The sequence below is a fragment of the Heloderma suspectum genome, chromosome 9 (assembly GCF_057233095.1).
Source record: "Heloderma suspectum isolate Gila_16-S chromosome 9, 16-S_ref, whole genome shotgun sequence".
Lineage (NCBI taxonomy): Eukaryota > Metazoa > Chordata > Lepidosauria > Squamata > Helodermatidae > Heloderma > Heloderma suspectum.
Genome location: NC_139466.1, coordinates 41,956,947 through 41,979,231, shown reverse-complemented (window position 1 = coordinate 41,979,231; position 22,285 = coordinate 41,956,947). Strand labels below are relative to the sequence as shown.

The following is a 22,285-nucleotide window of genomic DNA, read 5'->3' as shown; positions in this document are numbered from 1 at the left end:
AGCATCGCTTGCCATGGGACCTTACTGATAATTGTTCTGAGTTTATTAAAATCAGCTTTCCTAAAATCCAGGGTACGCATTTGACTACACTCAGCTTTTGCTTCCCTTAGAACCAAGAACTCAAGTACAACGTGGTCACTTTCCCCCAGAGTTCCTGTAACTGCTACTTTATCCACTAAGTCATCTCTGTTGGTAAGGATCAAGTCAAGGATAGCCGATCCTCTAGTTCCTTCCTCTACTTTCTGTAGGAGGAAGTTATCCGCCACCCAAGTCAGGAATTTCCTGGAGGGGCCATGTTTTGCAGAATTTGTCTCCCAACAAATATCGGGGAAATTGAAGTCCCCCATTACTACTACGTCATGCTTCCTTAAAACATTGGCTATTTGCTTTTCAAAAGTTTCATCCTTGTCTTCTCCTTGATTGGGTGGCCGGTAGTAGACTCCGACCACCAGGTTCCTTTTATTCTTTGCTCCGTTTATTTCAACCCAGATGCTCTCGATGGGGCTACCAAGCTCCTCCTCCTGTATTTCTGTGCAGAGATATGTATTTTTCACATACAGTGCAACCCCACCTCCCTTTCTGTTCCTCCTTTTTGAACAAGTTATATCCTTCAATTGCTGTGTTCCAGTCATGAGAGTCATCCCACCAAGTCTCAGTTATACCTATCAGGTCATAATTTCCCTCTTGTATTAAGAGTTCAAGTTCGTTCTGTTTGTTTCCCATACTCTGGGCATTAGTATATAGACATCGAAGACCATGTGCTTCATAGTCTGGCTTTCTTCCTACATGTGTCTGAAGACTATTATTGGGCGCTATCAGAGCTGTTCTCTCCATTGCAGTGCATGCGCCTACGTCCATTGTTACCCCGCAACCACAGGGATGGGGTGTCCCTGAGTTGTTTAGCAAAGTGGAAGCGGGCAAGCAGGCAGGAGCAGCACACTCCCAAGCACCCCACAGTTTGTTCACTGTGGGTTATTCGTTGCATTTATAATCTGAGTCTCAGGGCTCCTTCACATCTTCCATCAGAGCAGATCCCAGTCCAATCAAAAAAGCTCTGCTGGATGGCACTGCCCGGATGTGATAGTGTTGCTTTTTTGCTGCCACAGAGTTGGCACAGTAATGAAATCTTTTCTGTATTTGTTCAGATTCACAGCAAGGCATTCGCCAGTTGTGCTCTTTCTCCAAACCAGCTTCATAGCCTGCATCTCACTGGTAAACCATGAAGCCAAGTAGTCTCTGCCCTGTAGGAGAGGTTGCTTGGGAATGATTGTGTCAACTGCCTGAGGCATCTCCGCATTCCCCAGAGCAGCCAAGGCTTTGACAGAAGTGTCAGCCTTGCCATCTGGAAATTCTCCATGGGCTCTTGGGAATCTCTCGGATTCCCATCAGCTTCTGGGGTTGGACCATCCTAAGAGGTCTACTGTCTCTGTGGAGGAAGGAAAAAACTGCCAGTCTAAACCTCAATGGGATTTGAGCTAGTGTAGCATGATATATGACTTGGAGGAGGAGGTGCAGGGAATGCTGATAAAATTTGCAGATGACACCAAATTGGGCGGGATAGCTAATACTTTGGAAGAAAGAAACAAAATTCAAAGTGATCTTGATAGACTGGAGCGCTGGGCAGAAAACAACAGAATGACATTTAATAGGGATAAATGCCAAGTTCTGCACCTAGGAAAAAGAAACCAAATGCACAGTTACAAGATGGGGGATACGTGGCTCAACAACACTACAAGCGAGAAAGATCTTGGAATTGTTGTTGGTCACAAGCTGAATATGAGCCAACAATGTGATGTGGCTGCAAAAAAGGCCAATGCTCTTTTGGGCTGCATTAATAGAAGCATAGCTTCCAAATCCCGGGAAGTACTAGTTCCCCTTTACTCAGCACTGCTTAGGCCTCATCTGGAGTACTGTGTCCAGTTCTGGGCACCACACTTTAAGAAGGATGCAGACAAACTGGAGAGGGTTCAGAGGAGGGGAACAAAGATGATCAGAGGACTGGAAACAAAGCCCTATGAAGAGAGACTGAAAGAACTGGGCATGTTTAGCCTTGAGAAGAGAAGACTGAGGGGAGATATGATAGCACTCTTCAAGTACTTGAAAGGTTGTCACAGAGAAGAAGGCCAGGATCTCTTCTTGATCATCCCAGAGTGCAGGACACGGAATAATGGGCTCAAGTGACAGGAAGCCAGATTCCGGCTGAACATCGGGAAAAGCTTCCTGACTGTTAGAGCAATGCAACAATGGAACCAATGACCTAGGGAGGTGGTGTGCTCTCCCACACTGGAGGCATTCAAGACGAGGCTGGACAGCCATCTGTCAGGGATGCTCTGACTTGGATTCCTGCATTGAGCAGGGGGTTGGACTCGATGGCCTTGTAGGCCCCTTCCAACCCTACTATTCTATGTTTCTATGATAGCTAAGCTACTGAGTTGTCAGATCTTGCCTCTTCAATGAAGTCTGCCTAGCAACACACCGTCTCTTTCACAGTATAGGGAAATAATACTAAGCTATCATGCAGGGCTTATGTGCAATTTATAGGAGGTGTTTTGAACATGCAAGTTCCATATCGGTCATAAATATTAGCATTTTAGCAATGAGTATTCTCTTCCAACTAGTATTAACTCCATTCTGCTGGGAAGGGAAGGGATTCTCCCTAACGGACTGATGAGAGGCCAGCTGTAGGCTGCTCATGCTGTGCTGTAATAACATGGTGCCATGGAGGTGGTCATGGTGTAGCTAAGAAACGCTAAAAAACACTAAAATCCTTTATTTCCCCTTTTATTCAACGTGGACTGTGCTGCTAGGGGAAAGTATAAGTTTTTGTTTGATTTTAAGACTCAGCTTTGGAATAGATGTTTATTAAAAGCAATGTTATTTTGTCTCCCTAAGGTAAAACCACTTCCTCTTCCAACCCAGGCAGTCCAGCTCCAGATTGGTACAAAGATTTTGTCACTGAAGCTGATGCTGAAGTGTTGGAGCATTCTGGGAAGATGATGCTTCTCTTTGAAATCCTTCGCATGGCTGAGGAGCTTGGGGATAAAGTGTAAGTTCTTCTTGCCAGCTGGAAAGACTCTGAAACCATCCATCCACAGCACATATGCTCTTTAAATTCATGTGTGCTTGTTTTCCCTACCTATCTGAAAGCACTCTGCATTCAGCCCTGCCTAGCAGAGTTGGCTTTTAAGAGTTGACTTATTTAAAATAATATCTCCCTAGAGCCAGGTGATGAATTTAACAAAGTAATGAAAATTGATGTGCTTGTTAAATATGTTGAAATGGACAACTGTTTTGTGTGTTTTTTCCACTTTCAGTTTGGTGTTCAGCCAGTCTCTGATATCGCTGGATTTAATAGAAGATTTTCTGGAACTAGCAAACCGAGACAAAGAAGAAGACAAACCTGTAATATATAAAGGTAAGCGTAGTTGGCAAATGGGTTACTTTTGTTTTGTTGTTTTTAAAGCATTTATATTCTGCTTTTCACAGGCAGCTCACAGTGAAACATTTATAATATTTCGAAGTTATATAGTTAACTGTCACAATCCTGCTCGTCTCCCATCAGGTTTCTGCTGTATTCTATTCTCTAAAGTAGTGTCTGTCAAACTGGGTCAGGTTGTTTTTCCATCCACCACATGGGAAAAGTCATGAATTCCTAGGACTGTGAACGTACCTCCTACTGGGCTTTTACCCACACTCTCAGGGAACAGAGTGGGCACTGCTTCCCCATGAACTTAAGAAGGAGACCTATAGAAGTGGAGGCAGCAGGGTGGGGGAGGACATAAAAACTTGCCTCCTTGTCGGGGCATGCATATCTGGCATGTTTGAATAGAATCAGGGAGCAATATGGTCTATGGCAGGGGTGGGCAGAAACTAGATCTCCAGATATTTTGGACTTCAACTCCTAGCATTCCTAACTATTGGCCATACTGGCAGGGGCTTCTGGGAGTTGAAGTTCACAGCATCTAGAGATCTACCTTCTGCCCACCCCTGGTCTATGGGATGGAGAGATTGGGCATCAGCGTCTCTTGTATTCGGGCTGAAGCTTATCCTCCATAAGCTGGCTTATCTGTTTTGTTTCTCTGGCTGTCATGAGTGTTGGTCTATCACAAGTCCTTTCCTGGCTGAGGGGAGAGAATGCGCCAGGAGCCTTTTGACAACACTGAAGTTGCCTCGTCCATCCCACCCTTGGGACCGGCTGCCCCATGACTCTGTTTGGAGAGGAAGGGGCGAAGAGAGAGCGCAGCAGCAAGACCAGCTGGAGGGGAGGCCAGCTTCCAGGTCGCTGCCCTCATAAAAGCAATACCTGCAGCTGAGGCCAGCGCCTCAGTGTGCGCCTCGGTGATGCGCGGCGTGCAGTGCTGAGTGCAGCACACTTAGTGCTGCACTTGGAGCTGGACTGGAGCTGGGAGCTTAACTGACTGACCTTATATTAGCCTTTGCTGCAAATTGAATTGGTAAGACTAACAAACAGGTTCACGAATTTTGTAGGAGTTGTTATTGAAGACTCATAAATTTGTAACACGGATAGAAAGGAATATATTGACATTATTATTATTTAAGACATTACTCTCTAACAAATCCTCCACGTTTGATATTTTCCACATTTGATTAATTCTGTTGCTAAATGAATTAGTTGCAGAATTAACTGTTGTAGTTGTTACAAATTGAATGGAAACAGGTCCTACATCTGGGAAAATCACATACACTTTATGATAGGAAGGACAAAAAAACAACAACAAAGGGATAAAGATGAAGCAGGAACATCTAGTCCATTAGCAGAGGAAATCAAAGCACTCATAACCAAAGAATTTGAAATACATGCAATAGAAAAAGTTAAGGAAACTGAGGAAACACTATTGAAAAGGATAGAAGAGAAACAGAAAAAGGGAGAAGTATAACTAACAAATTTGATTAAAGAACATGATAAAGAAGTATTATCTAAAATAAATGAGATCTATTGTTGTAAGAACGGAACAATTAGATTATGTGATCGAAATGTAACATGAAACTTAGAGGAATAAAAGAAGGTCTAGAAGGACAAAATCTTACTAATTTTTTAGAGGAATGCATAAAAGAATTTCTTGAACAAGATATTTGCTGTGCAATAGGAATAGAATCAGCCTATAGAATTAACTCATAGAAATTACCTCGGGACATTTTTGTTAAATTTATCAGTCTTAAAACTAAAGAAGCCATCCAAAAAAGAGCTGGTGGGAGACTCCTTGGAAATTGATGACAAAGAGATTCAGGTTCTCTCTGATGTACACCCTGAGACATTGTCAAAAGCTTCAGGTCTTTCCTTTTTTTCAGTCTGTTTACAAGAAAGGAAAATTAAATATTGTTGGGGAACCCCATGTAAATTAAATGTTTGGATGGGAAAGGAGTGTGTTATGGTCCAGTCAGTAGAAGAGGCAAAACAAATTTTAGAGATCATTAGGGATTTACCAATGGCTTCTGTAAACCCCTTATAGTTTGACTGTTTTGTTCGCTATTCAACATTGTTGACATAATTGATATTTTTCCCTTGATTTTTTTCCTTTTTTCCCCCTCTTTCAAGTAATAAAAATGTTAAGCAAATTTAGAATCCTATCTTTGAATGTAAAAGGATTAAATTCCCCCATTAAAAGGAGGAAATATGATATTTCTCCAAGAAACTCATGTAAAAAAGGGGATGAACAATTACTAAAGAGTTTAAATCTAGGAGAAGTTTATTTTGCTTCAGCTAACAATAAAAAGAGGGGAGTGGTCATTATAGTCAAAACCCCCTCTCAGATTAAGTTCTCTGAAGAGATGATTGAACCAGAGGGCAGATTCATTTTTTGGTACTATATCCTGGGGAAGTAAAGTTTATTTAGTAGGATGTGTGTACAACAACAATCAAAAAGAGTTCTATAAAAAATTGAACGATATAATACATGCCAATTTGGACAGTTAATTTTTAAGAGTCTGTAGCGGTAAACTGCCCAATTGTTTTATTAAAAAAAATCTTTTAAAAGAAAATCTTATTGATGTGTGGAGACATTTGAATCCCCAGGAAAAAGATTATACTTTTTTCTCCTCCTCACAATTCTTACTCAAGGATTAACATGTTTTTTGCCTCCCCCATATAATTAAACAAGTATCATCTGTATCAATAAAATCATTCATAGATAGGTAGGTAGGTAGGTAGGTAGGTAGACCATGCTCCTATCTATGTAGAATGACTGTCTGGAGATCAGCAGTTAATAAGTAGGAAATGGGGGTTAGTCAATTTTATTTTGCAAAATCAAGAAAATGTATCTGACTTAAATATCAAACTACATGAATACATTCAATTTAATTACACTCCTGAACTTAACAAAATCAACTATTTGGGAAGCTTCAAAAGCTTATATGAGAGGGTTGATAATGCAGAAAGCAAGCCTCCTAAGGAAGCAAAAGGAAAAAAACATACTGGACTTAAAAAAACAAAATTCAGAAATTAAAGCAAGAGCATAGACATGCTCAAAAATTATATACAGGAGATAGGAAACAATTAAATCTGCTGATTTGTGACCAAGTGGAGAAAATGTTAGGATATCTCAAACAGCGTTTTTTCGAAAAAGGCAATAAATCCAATATGTTAAAGAAACAACACAGCACAATGGTTATGCAAATAAAGGAAGTACATGTTATACTAAATCTAAAGACATAGCGAATGAGTTTAAGAAGTTTTACGAAAGTTTATATACCTCAGAACAACCCTTCAGAGAGAATATTGTATCATATGTGAATAAGATTAACCTGCTAAGCTTAACACCAGATGAAAAATTACAGGGGCCTATTACCTTAACAGAATTACGTAATACAATTACAGATTTAAAAAACAATAAAGCCCCAGGTATGGATGGCAGCGCGGATGAGGGGGGAGGTCAGTTCCCAGAATAGAGCATATCCTATCACCCGCTAGACAGTGTCTAGTGGGCCATAGGATTGCTCTTTAAATGGAATATAATCATCGTAAGGTTATGCTTGAAATAAAAGATTACTTGGCTCGCTGGAACCATATTTCATGGATGGGCAGGATATCTGCCTTAAACATGGTGGTACTCCTGAAAATTTTATTTCTGCTCTCAAACATACCACTAAAGGTCCCACAAAAGATACTTGGAGATTGGCAAACAATGTTCTTAGATTTTGTCTGGAATGGGAAAAAATAAGAGTAGCATAAAAAAGAAAACCTTTAATAAAACCAACAAAGAATGGTGGATTAGCCTTCCCATCCATAAACAATTGTTACATTGTGGTTATGCTTATGCATTTGAAGACATAGTTTAACCCACATAGAGCAACCAAATTAGAACATCATAATGTCTCAACAGAGTTGAAAACCACTCTATGGTTTAGACATAAAAACCTCTATGGTTCTGTAACAACTTTGATAAAAATATAAGAATGAACCCTTGTACCAAAACCCTGTTTAACAACTGGCTGAAACTTAAAAGAGTATTAAGTCTGGGTTTATCTCCATTAACAGCTATTACGTATAATGAAGAGATGGCAGATGAAATGCAATTACACAATCTATCTTTATGGTACAGTCATGGGCTAAGAGAAATAACCACACTTAAAGACAAGGGAACACTTAAATCATATAAACAAATACGAAATGAAATGTAATACTCCCAACCTTCATTTTTTCAGTATCTGCAGCTTAGAAACAGCCTTAAGGTTACTAAAGAAATCTGGACCTTTTCGGGGGGAAAAACCACTTGGGAAATTTTAATGATACAAAATCAGGAAAATTTATTAAGTAAGCTCTATAAAGTTCTCTTAGATTTAGATCTTACAATTTACAATTACCAGAAAAGCTGGGAAAGAGAACTAACTTGTGTGATTCCAGTAAGCACCTGGACTTACTTGAATCTAGAATAATGTATCACAGCACACTATTAGCACAAATCTGAAAGAATTTTTTCCATTTTTTTTGTTGGTATTTAATGCCTGCAAGGCTTAATGGTATTTATCATAAGGTTGATAACAGGTGCTGGAGTTGTAAAATACCTAATGCAGATATGACTCGTGTTTTTTGGTTTTGCCCAATGATTAAGGACTATTCGCTAAAGATAATAGATGAAATTGAAATCATATCAGGGTATAGACAGCCACTGGATCCAATAGTTATTCCCTGAGAAATGCGACGTTGTTCTGTCTAATGACATAGAGATGATAGTGCATTTAGTAACAGACAGCAGAATGCTGATATCAGCAAACCGGGAAAAACCGAAAGCCCCCACAATTGATGATTGGATTATCAAATTACAGGAAATAATATATATGGTTAAGTTAACTAACATAATAAGGGTTAGGGACGGAAGGCAACAAAATAATAGATTTATTGAAAAGTGGTCCTTATTTGTAATGTATTGCTGTAACAAGAATCAAGAGAATGTGCAGCATTTTGTGTTTTTGGGAACCTTGAGGTATTTGCTGGTTTTGTTGGTAAATTTGTTTATACTCTCTGTTGTCTAAGTTGTTGATAATACTTGGCCTTATTATTTGTTCGTATACTTTTATGTACTTGTGTCCAAATTGTAAAAACTAAAAAAAAAGAGAGAGTCCGTTCCCAACTTGGTGCTTGCTCTCCAGATATGGCCTTGTTGGCTGGGGTTGATGCAGGTTGTAGACCAACACATCTGAAGGGGTACCAGGTTGGGGAAGACTGCTCTAGGAGATATGAGGGAGATAAGTGTAAGCCCTACCTTCTTGAGGCTCCCATTGTGTTCCTTTTTCCCCTTCCTGGATATTGGCTGCTGAAAACTGGCCCAAAAGTGGATAAGGGAAGTGCTTGTATTCAGTTCATTGCTGCAGCTGTTTTCCATCCTTTCAGCAGGTTCATTACACTACAGGCTCACTATTACGTGTGGATCTAGAAAGCAATGGTTTGGAACTGATCACCATTTCTCTAAGACAGGGGTAGGCAAGGGGTAGACAGGTGTGGCCCTCGGCCTAATTTCAAAGGATCTCTGCGTATGATCAGTTCAGAAGTCTGGCAAGAGTGATCTGTCACTTATTTATTTATTGAATTAAAGCTCCTGGCAGCTTACTAGACAGGAAGAAAGGGAAGGAGAGAGAAAGAAAAAGAGGTGGCAGAAAGAGGGGAAAGTCTGGCGCACCCCCTTTTGGCTCTGGTCCTGCCAATCGCTGGCTTTGGCCCCGCCTATTGTCTGCATGTGCGCCCCCCCACCCTGAAACAGATTACCTGCAAGGGAATGCAGCCTTTGGCAGAAAAAAGGTAGCACACCCTATGCTTTAAGACGTCCAGAGCATGGGGAGCTTTCCATAGTTCATTGTTTGTACAACTGCTCCATGAGCCCCTTTTCCTTCTCGGATCATTGTTGGTGCACAATGCACCATCTGCAGCTAAACTGGCCAGGTTCTTCTTAACCCACCAGGTGAGTCCCTGAACTTGAGCAGGGCTGTCTAGTGATGTGCAGTTAATTGGTTTGGCTTACAAAGCCTCTGTTTCTCTGGTTTAATTAAGCACCTGTGTTTATCTGACCCTTAGCTTTTCTTTTTCTTGGCTTATGTGAGGAATGTGTGATCTTCGTGTATGTTCATTTTGTGATCATGTAATTTACAGTGTGGCTCAGCATTCAGTACTCCATGAAATTCCAATGTCATCAGTTGTATTTGTACAAGTATCTTTGTACATCCTTTTTAATGTCACAGTCTGGTTTATGGTTTTAAAAGAAGCCAGTTTTTACTCCCTTATCAACTACATTTTTAAAATCTTCTTGCCAGTAGCAACCACAGTAACAAGCAAGATGCTAAACTCAAGCAGCTGCTCTAAATTTCAAGTCCACAGTGATTAGACCTTGACTTTTAAGAGATCTTCTCTAAAGAATTCACTTAAAGGATGCAGTTTCTATGAGGCATAACAAACAAGAGAAATTGGAAACATGAAACTACAAAGAACCATTAGAAAACTGGGTTTCCTAGAATAAAAGGCTTAAGGTTAAAACATAATTCTCATATTAATTTCTACCCGTTTTAAAAGAAAATAAATGGCATTGTTGCAGATGTACCCTGAACTTAATTTTTTTGAGATGATAAAATCAATTTATAGGATATTATTTTAGCTGCATTATAGTGTTTATGACCTGAGGTGTTTTAACACACACAGGTCCGCCACCCACTCCATGAATTGAACAGCACAGTTACTGAGTCAAAAACACACAATCATAGCGGGTTGCATTTTATAGTATTTACTGACAGAAAACACTGCAACAAGTTACTGCATGATGGGTATAAAGAAAGGGCACTGTAGTACTTGTTAACAAATGAAGACAAGTCATGCAAGCTTAAAATAAACACAGCTCACAGATTATCCGTTACAGCATACTGTTTGAGATCCTCCCATTTCATCTCATTTCATTCCATAATATACCTTTACCCAAACACCAAATTGGGTTGTGATGACTGTTTCAGTCATTCATTGGTCCCTATACCTGTTTTATTCTGGCCTGTTCCTGTCTATCCATGCTTTTCCTTTATGTCAGTTGTTTATTTCTATCTTCCAGTAAATGCTGTCCTTTTTACAGAACGTCCCCCGTTAAATTGCCACATTACTTGTTAAGTTCTTGTATTTTCCTTCTGATCACAAGGTTGACATATTTGCTGTTATTGTGCTCTCCTAGGTTCCCTTTTCATAACTTTCCAGGCTCCTGCTACACTTAAGCCAATTCAATTTACTGACTTAATATATAACCTTCCCTCTACTACTGCTGTGCTATGGGCCTGTAGTATGCATATGACTTATGCTTATGCATATATACACATATGAAAATGTGTATGCCACCATTATATATGGTTGTGTGTATATGTACAACTATATGCTTTATATACCTTTATTCTACAAATTAACCCTATAACAAGTTTGACTTTACTGCCAGTTTTTGTATCTATACATCCTACTTGTTAGATTGAAGTCCTTGAAATGCAAACTTTTTCACATTCTTAACTGGTGGCTGAATCGAACCTGCCCTGAGGCTGTTTCTGGAAGTTGTACAGGTTCCTTTATTTAAATTGTGCACTTTATGAAGAAGGTACAAGTTATGAGAGTGAAAATAGCTGTATAGGTAAAACATACGTGCAGAGCCTTAGGAGGAGAAGAACCTCCCACACTATCCTTTTGAAGATTACCTTATTATAGCAATGAAATATTTGAAGAGATGGAGGGAATGAAGAGAGGAATACTCTTTTAAAGAAACACACCAAGGTGAACAAATCCTCCTTCTCCTGTTCTAAATACACAAGATTATTTTTATGTTGTTTTGAGTCCAAAACATAACATTGGATATCTCTGGAGGAAATCTGCCACTACTTCATCATGATGTCTGTGCATCACACACATGGGCTCTGTGCCTGCGTGGAGTCTTGATTCGGGAAACTTCTATAGTTGAGGAATTTTGGCGGGAACCCTTCCCCCACTGTCCCAGTGCGCGTGTCCCTAGCAGGTTCCCACTTATTCCTCAGCTCCCTTTCAACTGCCATTGTGACTGCCTCATGGGTGAACTTCTCTTGTGTCCAGTTCAGTCTGGAAGTGTTTTCAAAGCTGAGGTTTTATTCTACCTTTCTTCTTACCTATCAAAGTATTCTCTCTTTAATCTTTGTGGTGTTTTTATTTCTATTTATTTTTTGCAATCTCATGATCGCCGTCACGGCCAAATGGCTCTTAAGGTGCCATTTAGAAAGTGTGTCCACTGTGGGGATAAGTTACCTCCGTCCGACAGGCAAGTTCTTCGCCTTTTTTGCCTTGGAGAGGGCCATGTTGTTGAGGCTTGTCCTCATTGCCAAGCCTTTTTGAAGCAGGCAAGGCAGAATCATTCTGACCGATTGAAAGCTGCTCTTTGGAAATGAGCATTGGAAGCAGCTGAGGAGCCAAAAGGTATGGTGGAGAAACTAACCTTGCCCTCAGGGAGCTCACCTGCTAAGCAGGAGCCTGCCCCAGTGTTGAGGGTATCTTCCCCTCAACGTTGTACTCCCCTGAGTACACAAGATCCTCCCACTCCAGGCTGATTTTTGACATTCTCACTGGCTAAGAAACTAACCAAAAAGCTAAAGCTTTAAAACAGGCTAGTCTGTCTGCTTCAGAACCTAAGAAGAAGAAAACCTCTAAAAAGTCGGATGACTTCACTCAGGATTGAGCGTGTCCCTCGGGCCCTGTTGCTCTCCTTGATCCAGCCTAGGCATCTTGGGATCAACAGCGATCTCCAGCACCATCCGTGTCTCCCAGCAATCACCTCAGGATCGAGTGTGTTCTTCACTTCTGACTGATTCTCCCAATTCTGGCTCAGCATCTTGAGATTGACAGCGACCTCCAGTACTGGCCGTGGCTCCACCAATGCCTTGGGACCAAATGCGGTCACTTGTACCAACGGTCCACCAAAGTTATTCTCACTGATTCCAATGGTGAACCTGACACCTCTGGTGGACCCCATTCCAATAACTTCTATATTGGAGGGTGAGATCAGGGACCAATCCCAACTAGTCCTTCCACTTTGCCACCTTGTTCGTACCAGTCACAATGGTACAAGACATCTCAAGACCGACAACAAGGATCTCCGGATTCACTATACTTAGTTGCTTCCTTCAACAGAGATCATCCCTCTAGTCTTTATGAGCAGAGCTGGGATAGAGATTGGTCCAGATCACCTTTCTCTGATTGGGAGAGATGTCTGACATGGGGTTCTCGATACAGGAGACCCCGTGATTGAGATGAGGATTAGTATGATCCATATCATCTGTACTACCCCCCTCACCATCCTGACTTTCCGTATTGGGGTAGGAGTCACTACTGTCGGTGTCCATCAGCTGCCTTGTTGAGACCTCCGGATCAAGAGGATACCTTTCAAATGCCTCCATCTGTCCCTGATCCCATTCCACAATTGCAGCAAGCAGTCCAGGCACCAACACCCTTTCTCCATGGCCAAACACCAGCTACACTAAAGCCATCAATACAACCACCAGCTACATTATAGCCATTGCTGCAACCATCAGCCAGACTACAGCCACAGTTATGGCTTAATACCAGTGCTGAGTCTTTGCTTCCCTGCAAGGAAGGCAACAAGCAGGCTTTGCTACCGTTCACCATTCTGTATATGGAAAGCTTTCTGACACCACATTTCAGTCTGTTGTTGCCTGATGCTGTTGTTGGGTAGAATGACATGACATCATCTTGCTGTCAGAGGACCTTGGACAATTTTCTAATCAAATGATGAGAATGGCTCAGTCTTTGGGTTTGGAACCCCAACCAGTGACTCCCACAGTGCAGGATCTAGTTTTTGATGTGGTGAATGCTGCACTGTCTCGACCTGTCGCTGTACCCCTCCTTTCTGCCCTGGAACAGACAGTCCTGGAAAGCTGCATCCACTGTGCCACTAATGTCAATGCGCTTGGAGGGAATGTTATCATTAACAGGAAACCAACACAGAATACCTATTTAAGCACCCTGCTCCAAACTCAATGATGGTAGAGGTTGCACAAGGAAAGTCTCAGAGAGCACATTCTTCTCCAACTGATAAAGAAGGCAGATACCTTGACCTACTTGGGAGGAGACTATATTCCTTTATAGCAATGGGCCTAAAAATCTTGAATTACCAGGCAGCGATGTCGGGGTATCAGCCAGCCACTGTTGTGGGATAAAGCTGGTCACCTCTTTCAGCATCTACCAGATGATAAAAAGGGAATTAGGCAGCCTTTTCCAAGCCGTGGCATTGAACTTGTCAAGGCAACAAATAAATACATCTCGCTATCAAGTCGATTGTAATTCAGAGGCCCTCATCAGGTCTGTCGTTCTATATTGCCATACCTGGTTGAGGTTCACTGGCCTTCCTCAGGAAACTAGAGCACGTATCAAGGATCTACCCCTCGATGGTCAGGGACTGTTCAGTGCAAAAACTGACAATGTGTTGGACTTGGTACAGAAGGACCATACCACAGCGTGCCAAATGGGATTCATGCTCCAACTGGCACCCAGACAACGGTGTTGGTTCCAATCTTCCACTATTAGGTACCAACCTCAACCACTCAGGTTTTTGCAGCAGCAGCAGCATCAACCAATGACATCAGGAAAGTCTTTCTCGAGTTTGAGATTTCGTGGTTATCGCCGCAAAATGACAGCAGAAACAAGCAGCACCTTTGACTCAGACCCCCCTCTTTTTCATCTCTCTGCTTGTCTTCCCATCTCTGGAACTCTTCTATCCTCCTATCATCTGGCTTGGCGCAACATCACATCGAATTCCTGGGTCCTTTCTATAGTCCACAGGGGCTACAAGATCGAGTTCGATGCCCTCCCTCTCCTAAGGAACTTTCATCTCCAAGCATTCCAAACTGCCACTCCACCACGCACACGCCCACATGGACATGTGCACACGCGCGTGCGCGCACACACGTGTGCATGGGGTGAACAAGTATTTGATACTATTCTGCATGTATCCAAACATATATCTATGCTTAAAATATAAAGAAATACCCAGCTTTGTTCTTTCACTTTCCTCTACTTTGATACTCTCCACTGTTTCAAGCAGTTTGCTTTCTTTAGCTTGAATTCAGAGTTCCACTCTCGGCTTCCTCTTTGACGTTGCAGACCCGTGACATTCTGATCTGGAGGACTGGTAAACTGTGCGAAGTGGTGCAGGGACTTCAGGGGAAGGGGGAATTAACAGAAACTGCCCCCCCCTTCCTATTCACAGTAGGGTACCGTTAGGATCCAACCCTTTATCAATATGTTAAAATATATTTCTGATTCATTATATAAATATCTCTTAACAAGGAATGAAATCTATCAGTAGGTGGGGTGTTTACTTGCGTTCCTGTTCTCAGTAACATATAACCACTTGCCTTTTGAATTCCTAGGTGAAGGAAAATGGTTCAGAAACATTGATTATTATCGTTTGGATGGTTCTACTACGGCTCAGTCAAGAAAGAAATGGGCTGAAGAATTTAATGATGTAACTAATGTCAGGTAAGCTCCTTTTTATACATAAATGATTAATTCCTATTGCCCACGATGGTCTGACAAACCTTGTAAAGTACCTCTGTTGAGGGATGCATCATATGTGAATAATTCATGCTCCAAGTTGGGCGTCTGTTCGTTCACTTGACAAGCTTTCCCGACAAGCCTTGTATTTTATTGTGCTGTATTTTACAGTTTTAATTGCTGTGAACCGCCCAGAGAGCCACAGCTATTGGGTGGTATAAAAATGAAATCAATCAATCAAATATGTGTTCTATGATCGTAATCCTCGAGGCCTGCCAGATCAGAGTCTTACTTCGCCATGCTAGACATTTTATGTTGACATACTATCTTGTACAGCACACAACAAATTTCTTTGAAATCTCGTATCACTACCATCATCACTACTTCGAAGATTGCCCCTCCCCATACCATCTTTAGCAGCACTTTCACACTATTTCGTGTGAGCTCTAAGAGTGTAATGGTGGTTGCAATCCTAAGTACACTTACTACAGGGTAAGCCTCTTTGGACACAGATAGGCTTCACTCTGCATTAACATGCCTATGATTGTTGTGAGTTTGGATGGAGTGCTTCTTTTGGCCAACACAACAGGTGAAGAGCAAGAGCATCTAATCAGGCTTGGTCTGACCATGCCACGATCCACATGACTCTTTTTGGGGGCTGATCAGACTATCGGCCAATTCGGTGGAGTAGGATTGCCTTAGAGTGGGTCTGAGGGGGAATTTGTTTGCTCTTGTTCACTCCTAGGTTATTTATTGGGGACCTAGCCTAGGCATTGGCCACTGTTTTTCTGGCTTTGCCACCTGTGCTGTTGCCTGTCCTTATCTAGCCTTCCTTCCGTGATAACCACCTCAGCAGACAAGCTTGAGAAACCCCGCTGTCGAAGACCTGGGGTTCCCTGTCCTTCCTATTTCAGCTGCATTGAAAGCTGCCATAAATAAAGTTGTGGCCTATTTTAGCCCATTCAGTTCTTGTCCTTCCTTTCTCCACCCTTGCTGTGGTCCCTGCTGTGGGAACAATTAGGTACTTCCACCTTAATGAGAAAAAATGCATTTGATGTTAGGATTTTATTTAAGAAAGGGATTCTGTCATTAAGTTAAAGGCTTCCTATGGAGTTTGTTGATTATAAGGTTTGCCTTGCCACATGTCTTGCCCTTTGATGTGACATGCATGCTATTCTCAGCACATGTTGTGTAGATTTAGACAATTTCTGAATAAATAAATATATTTCACTTAATTTTCTTTTGCATTTGAGCATTGTACTAGAAAACCCCTCTGCTAATTCTTACTGTAAATGGGGAGCTTTCCTTTTTTGTTAGCTTCATAAAAATGTAGTCTAATATTTCTTCTATTTTTACAAAGATACTAAAGTGCCACAGAAGTGGTGAAGTGCATCTTTGTAAAAAAATGAAAATATATTTGTGACAGGAGACTGTTTACTTTCATGTGTCTCATGTTCACATTATAACATATTCAGGTCTTATAGTTTTAAAGAGACACAGGTTTTTTTATTTGAAAGAATAAACAGGTTTGTGACTTGTGTTAGAATTTGTCACTTGATGGCTAGAATGGCTAATATAAATAATACAGTCCTAAATATGTCAGTTATGACATTAACATTTCAGAAAAAATAATGCAAGGATATTGGTAGGTATCGAGCAATTCCCCTTTACATATTCTGAACTTAAGAAAGTATTTTTCAGTGAGTAACTTCAGTGCAAATAATAGTGGAATTATACAATTTGGCCTTGGAGGTCATGTAGTCCAACCCCCTGCTTAGTGCAGGATACATCTACTGCAGCATCCCTGACAGATGGCCATTCGGCCTTTGCTTAAATCCCTCCAGTGAAGGAGAGCCCACCACCTCCCAAGGCAGTCTGTCCTGCTGTCAAACAGCTCTTACCATTAGGAAGCTTCTCCTAATGTTTAGCTAGAATTTGCTTCCCTGCAATTTCCACCCATTGGTTCTAGACCTGCCCTCTGGAGCAACAGAGAGCAAATCTGCTCCATCTTCTTCATCACTGCCCTTCAGACATTTGAAGGCTACTATCATGTTTCCCCTTAATCTTCTCTAGTCCAGGCTAAAGATGCCCAAGTCCTTTCAACCAGGACTTGGGACAGTATCCAACGGTGAAATTCTGCAAACTCAATTGGAACTAGCGGAGCTCTGCGGAACCTTTCCATTGCGTATGCGGTTGCCTATTACTCTTGCGCAACTGGTTGTGAAAGCTGTTGAGCAACCGGTTGCACAACAGATTGAACAACAGATGCAAATGGTTGTGTAACTCAAACGGAATGTGCAATGGGTTGCACAACGCATTGCACAAGCATAGTGCAAAACTGCTTGCGCAACCACGTTTGCATAAATGTAACTTTAGTTGGATTCTTCTCTTGTGGTTCAGAACCTAGTTTCCACTAGCGCAAAGTCATTCATGCTAGTGGAATGACACAGTTGGATACTACCCTTGGTTTCCAGATGCCTCATCATCCTGGTAATGTGATAGGATAATTTGTGCAAGCAATTTAATTGGTGTGTCTCGCCCTTTGTTAGGTTCTTAGCTGTTACTATCTCCGTTTCACTAAGTACTGGTATCCAAGCTGATAAATGTCCCACTCTAGGCATTCACTGTATGTGTACAGCGTAACAGGCTTCCTCAGAATGCTGATCCACTTCGGCAGTGTACCAACCATCTCCATGGCCTGTTGAAAGTTGTGTGCTTTTCAGTTTCACAAAGCTGTGGCTCAGATGCCTTTGGGCCTGTCGCCGGACCATGGCTTGGTGATTGGGAGTTCCATATGGGCACATGCACTCTGTCCTCCTCCTGCTTCCCTTCTCTGATTTGCAGGAATATGATTTGCCATGACACCTGAACCAGCATTTATAATACTTGTTGCTAACTGAAGTTTGCTCTCAAACTAGATATTTGAATCCTGGGTCAATGTAAAATAAAGTACAGGATTGTGCATGGTCGTGAAAATTTCCTGAGGGAGCCTTTGGTTGAACAAAATTGTTCTGAAATACACTACAATATTCGTTTTTGGGTTGTTGTTTTTAAACACACACCTTATGCTATTGGTTTCTAAGATTTGGTGGGCTAAGCAGCTGTTTAGATTACCTTGGAATGAGTGTGAGTAGAATTAAATGTTGTTGTGTTATTTGCAGAGGCCGTTTGTTTATTATCTCCACTAAAGCAGGATCCCTTGGGATAAATCTGGTGGCTGCAAATAGAGTAATTATTTTTGATGCTTCTTGGAATCCAACATATGATATCCAAAGTATCTTCAGGGTTTATCGTTTTGGGCAAAATAAACCAGTGTTTGTATACCGGTTCTTGGCTCAGGTATGTCAGAATTTTTCCATACTGTTGGTCTCTGATTTGCAAGTATGCTTGAAGCCAACAGCTCATTGCTATGCAGATAATTTAAAAAAAATATATATATAGAAAACAGTGGGGTGTGAAAAGATGTCACTTGTCTAGTTATGTTGTCACATTTATTCACTTTACTGTAGCTTAAACTAAAACGAAGTAATTTTCTAGGGAGAGTACATAATATCATTCGTAATCTTAAGTATCCACCATGCATATTCTTTCAAACTCTTTGACTTGGATATGGCTGGGAATGGTGGGAGTTGTTGTTGTTGTTGTTGTTCAGTCGTTCAGTCGTGTCCGACTCTTCGTGACCCCATGGACCATAGCACGCCAGGCCTTCCTGTCCTGCGCTCTCTCCCGGAGCATGCCCAAGTTCATATTCATTGCATCCGTGATGCTATCTAGCCATCTCATCCTCTGCCGTCCCCTTCTCCTTTTGCCTTCAGTCTTTCCCAGCATCAGGGTCTTTTCCAGGGAGTTTTCTCTTCGCATTATGTGGCCAAAATATTGGAGCTTCAGCTTCATTATCTGTCCTTCCAATGAGCACTCAGGGTTGATTTCCTTTAGGATGGACTGATTTGACCTCCTTGCAGTCCAGGGGACTCGTAAGAGTCTTCTCCAGCACCACAGTTCGAAAGCATCCATTCTTCGGCGCTCAGCCTTCCTTATAGTCCAGCTCTCACAGCCATACATTACTACTGGGAAAACCATAGCTTTGATTAGACGGACCTTTGTCGGCAAGGTGATGTCTCTGCTTCTTACTATGCTGTCTAGGTTGGCCATAGCTTTCCTCCCCAGGAGCAAGCGTCTTTTAATTTCATGGCTACAGTCACCGTCTGCGGTGATCTTGGAGCCCAAGAAAGTAAAATCTGTCACTGCTTCCATTTCTTCCCCTTCTATATGCCAGGAAGTGATGGGGCCAGATGCCATGATCTTAGTTTTTTTAATGTTGAGTTTCAAACCAGCTTTTGCACTCTCCTCTTTCACCCTCAACAAGAGGCTCTTGAGATCCTCTTCGCTTTCTGCCATTAGGGTGGTATCGTCTGCATATCGGAGGTTGTTGATAATTCTCCCAGCAATCTTAATTCCGACCTCTGATTCATCCAACCCGGCATTTCTCATGATGTACTCTGCATATAAGTTAAATAAGCAGGGTGACAGTATGCAGCCTTGTCGTACTCCTTTCCCAATTTGGAACCAATCGGTTGTTCCATGTCTGGTTCTTACTGTTGCTTCTTGACCTTCGTACAGGTTTCTCAGGAGACAGGTAAGGTGGTCTGGTACTCCCATCACTTTCAGAATTTGCCACAGTTTGTTGTGATCCACACAATCAAAGGCTTTAGCGTAGTCAATGAAGCAGAAATAGATGTTTTTCTGGAATTCTCTTGCTTTCTCCATGATGCAGCGAATGTTGGCGATTTGATCTCTAGTTCCTCTGCCTCTTCGAAACCCAGCTTGTACTTCCGGTAGTTCTCGGTTCGCATACTGCTGAAGCCTAGCTTGTAGGATTTTGAGCATCACCTTGCTGGCATGTGAAATGAGTGCAATTGTGCGGTAGTTTGAACAGTCTTTGGCGTTGCCCTTCTTTGGAATTGGAATGTAAACTGACCTTTTCCAGTCTTGTGGCCACTGTAGAGTGTTCCAGATTTGTTGGCATATTGAATGCAGCACTTTAACAGCATCATCTTTTAGGATTTTAAATAGCTCGGCTGGAATACTGTCATCTCCGCTAGCTTTGTTGTTACTAATGCTTCCTAAGGCCCACTTGACTTCACTCTCGAGGATGTCCGGCTCAAGTTCAGTGACTGCACTATCATGGCTATCAGGGACATTCAGATCTTTCCTGTATAGTTCTTCTGTGTATTCTTGCCACCTCTTCTTAATCTCATCTGCTTCTGTTAGGTCCCTGCCTTCTTTGTCCTTTATCATGCCCGTCTTTGCACAAAACGTTCCCTTGAGATCTCCAATTTTCTTGAAGAGATCTCTAGTCTTTCCCATTCTGTTGTTTTCCTCGATTTCTTTGCATTGTTCATTTAAGAAGGCCTTCTTGTCTCTCCTTGCTATTCTCTGGAACTCTGCATTCAGTTGGATATATCTTCCCCTTTCTCCCTTGCTTTTCGCTTCCCTTCTTTCGTGAGCTACTTGTAAAGCCTCATCAGACAGCCACTTTGCTTTCTTGCATTTCTTTTTCTTTGGGATGGATTTCGTTGCTGCCTCCTGAACAATGTTACGGACCTCCGTCCATAGTTCCTCAGGCACTCTGTCTATCAGGTCTAATCCCTGAAATCTATTCCTCACCTCCACTGTATATTCATAAGGGATATGATTTAGGTCATACCTGAACGGTTTAGTGGTTTTCCCGACGTTCTTCAATTTAAGCCGAAATGGTGGGAGTTACAGTCCAACAAATCTGGAAGGTGCCAGGTTGGGGAAGCCTGTAGTATTATATATGAGGGGGACAGGGGCATTTCTCTCTTACACAGGGCATATTCTGCTGTTGGACTTCCTGAAAGTGTCTGGCTGCCTACTATATGACAGAGTAGGCCTGATCCAGCAGGGTGGTCTTTACGTTCTGAAATACTAAATTCTTAAAGTGGTATAGCAATATTGCATTTTAATGATCTTATTGCTGTGTTCTCTCAAAAGTTGGTCACAGCCCCTTTTGGAGTGTGCCTATGCAGCAGCTCTCCCATCTGTCAGTTCTTTGCCCATTGGGAACATGCTTTGCCCCAGTCACCTTTTACTTCAGTGAGAGTGGCTGATCATTCTGAAGCTGGGAAAGGAGGGAAGAAAGCAGCTTGGGCTGCAGCTTCTGAGTGGTCACCCTGTGACTAGTGCAGGTTTCAGCACAGCTGCCCTCTTTCTTGAAGGCCCCAGTCCACCGAAGGGGAAGGGATTCACAACTCACTAGTGTGTTTTCAGAGTGTGTGCAAAAATAGGAGAGAGAATGCTCAGTGGATCTTCCTAGAAAGACAATTCTGCAGTTGTGATGCCACCACTGAGAAGGCCTACTTCCTGGTAGCAGCCCATCTGGTCTTTGCTAATGATGGAACAGAGAGCATGGCCTGTGATATGAGGCCTGGGACTCAGGTTCATATGGGCACAAATAGTCCTTCAGATAAGCTGATAGTAGCTTCATAACTGCCTTTAAAGGCAGCCTCACAGAGAGTAGTCTGACCAGGATATAACCAGTGCATGAGTGATGTGAGACTAGGTCCTCCTTGTCCAGGTAGGATCACAGTGGGAAAACCAGGCAAAGTTGGTAAAAGGCAGTCCTAGTCACTAACATCACATGATTAAATAGATATCATAGTCCTTTATATGGGCATAAAGTGTAATGTGTTTTTTTTGTTTTAAAGGGAACGATGGAAGACAAGATCTACGATCGTCAAGTAACTAAACAGTCACTATCTTTCCGGGTTGTTGACCAGCAGCAGGTTGAGCGTCACTTTACCATGAATGAACTCACTGAGCTCTATACTTTTGATCCAGACTTGTTGGATGATGCTAATGCAGAAAAGAAGAAGAAAAGGGATACACCCATGTTGCCCAAAGTAAGCCAGTATACACAGTTAGCATCTACAGGAGCAAAGTCTCTAGAAGGAAACAAAATATGAATTGCCATGCTGGGGGAAACCAAGGGTCTCTTTAGGCTACCAGTCTGTCTTTGACAGTAGCCAATCAGACGCTGTGGTGAAAACTTGTAAGCCTATTTGTGCCCAGCCCCTGATGAGGAGAAGAATCCTGTTCCTGTCCATTTCCAGCCATTATGACTAATAGCCTGCCTTCCGTTAATCTGTGCAGACTTTTTAAAGCTACTTCCACATGTACATTGTATGAAATGTATTACTTTTCCCTCTCAAGCCTGCTGTTCAATTTCCTTCTTCCATGAAATAACTGTGGGGTCTGTTTTGA

At 41.9% G+C, this 22,285-nt stretch overlaps 1 protein-coding gene across 8 annotated transcripts in view; it reads left to right on the top strand.

Moving 5' to 3' along the window:
- ATRX (ATRX chromatin remodeler) overlaps positions 1-22,285 on the top strand; it is a 137,148-nt gene that overhangs the window by 96,556 nt on the left and 18,307 nt on the right. For 7 of the 8 annotated variants that reach the window (XM_084814220.1, XM_084814216.1, XM_084814214.1 and 4 more), the window contains 5 exons: positions 2,893-3,046; positions 3,315-3,415; positions 14,878-14,986; positions 18,163-18,340; positions 21,730-21,924. In XM_084814220.1, coding sequence (XP_084670346.1) covers positions 2,893-3,046; positions 3,315-3,415; positions 14,878-14,986; positions 18,163-18,340; positions 21,730-21,924 — 737 coding nt within the window. The remainder of the gene's footprint in view (positions 1-2,892; positions 3,047-3,314; positions 3,416-14,877; positions 14,987-18,162; positions 18,341-21,729; positions 21,925-22,285) is intronic. The other variant, XR_014784880.1, reaches the window with a different exon arrangement.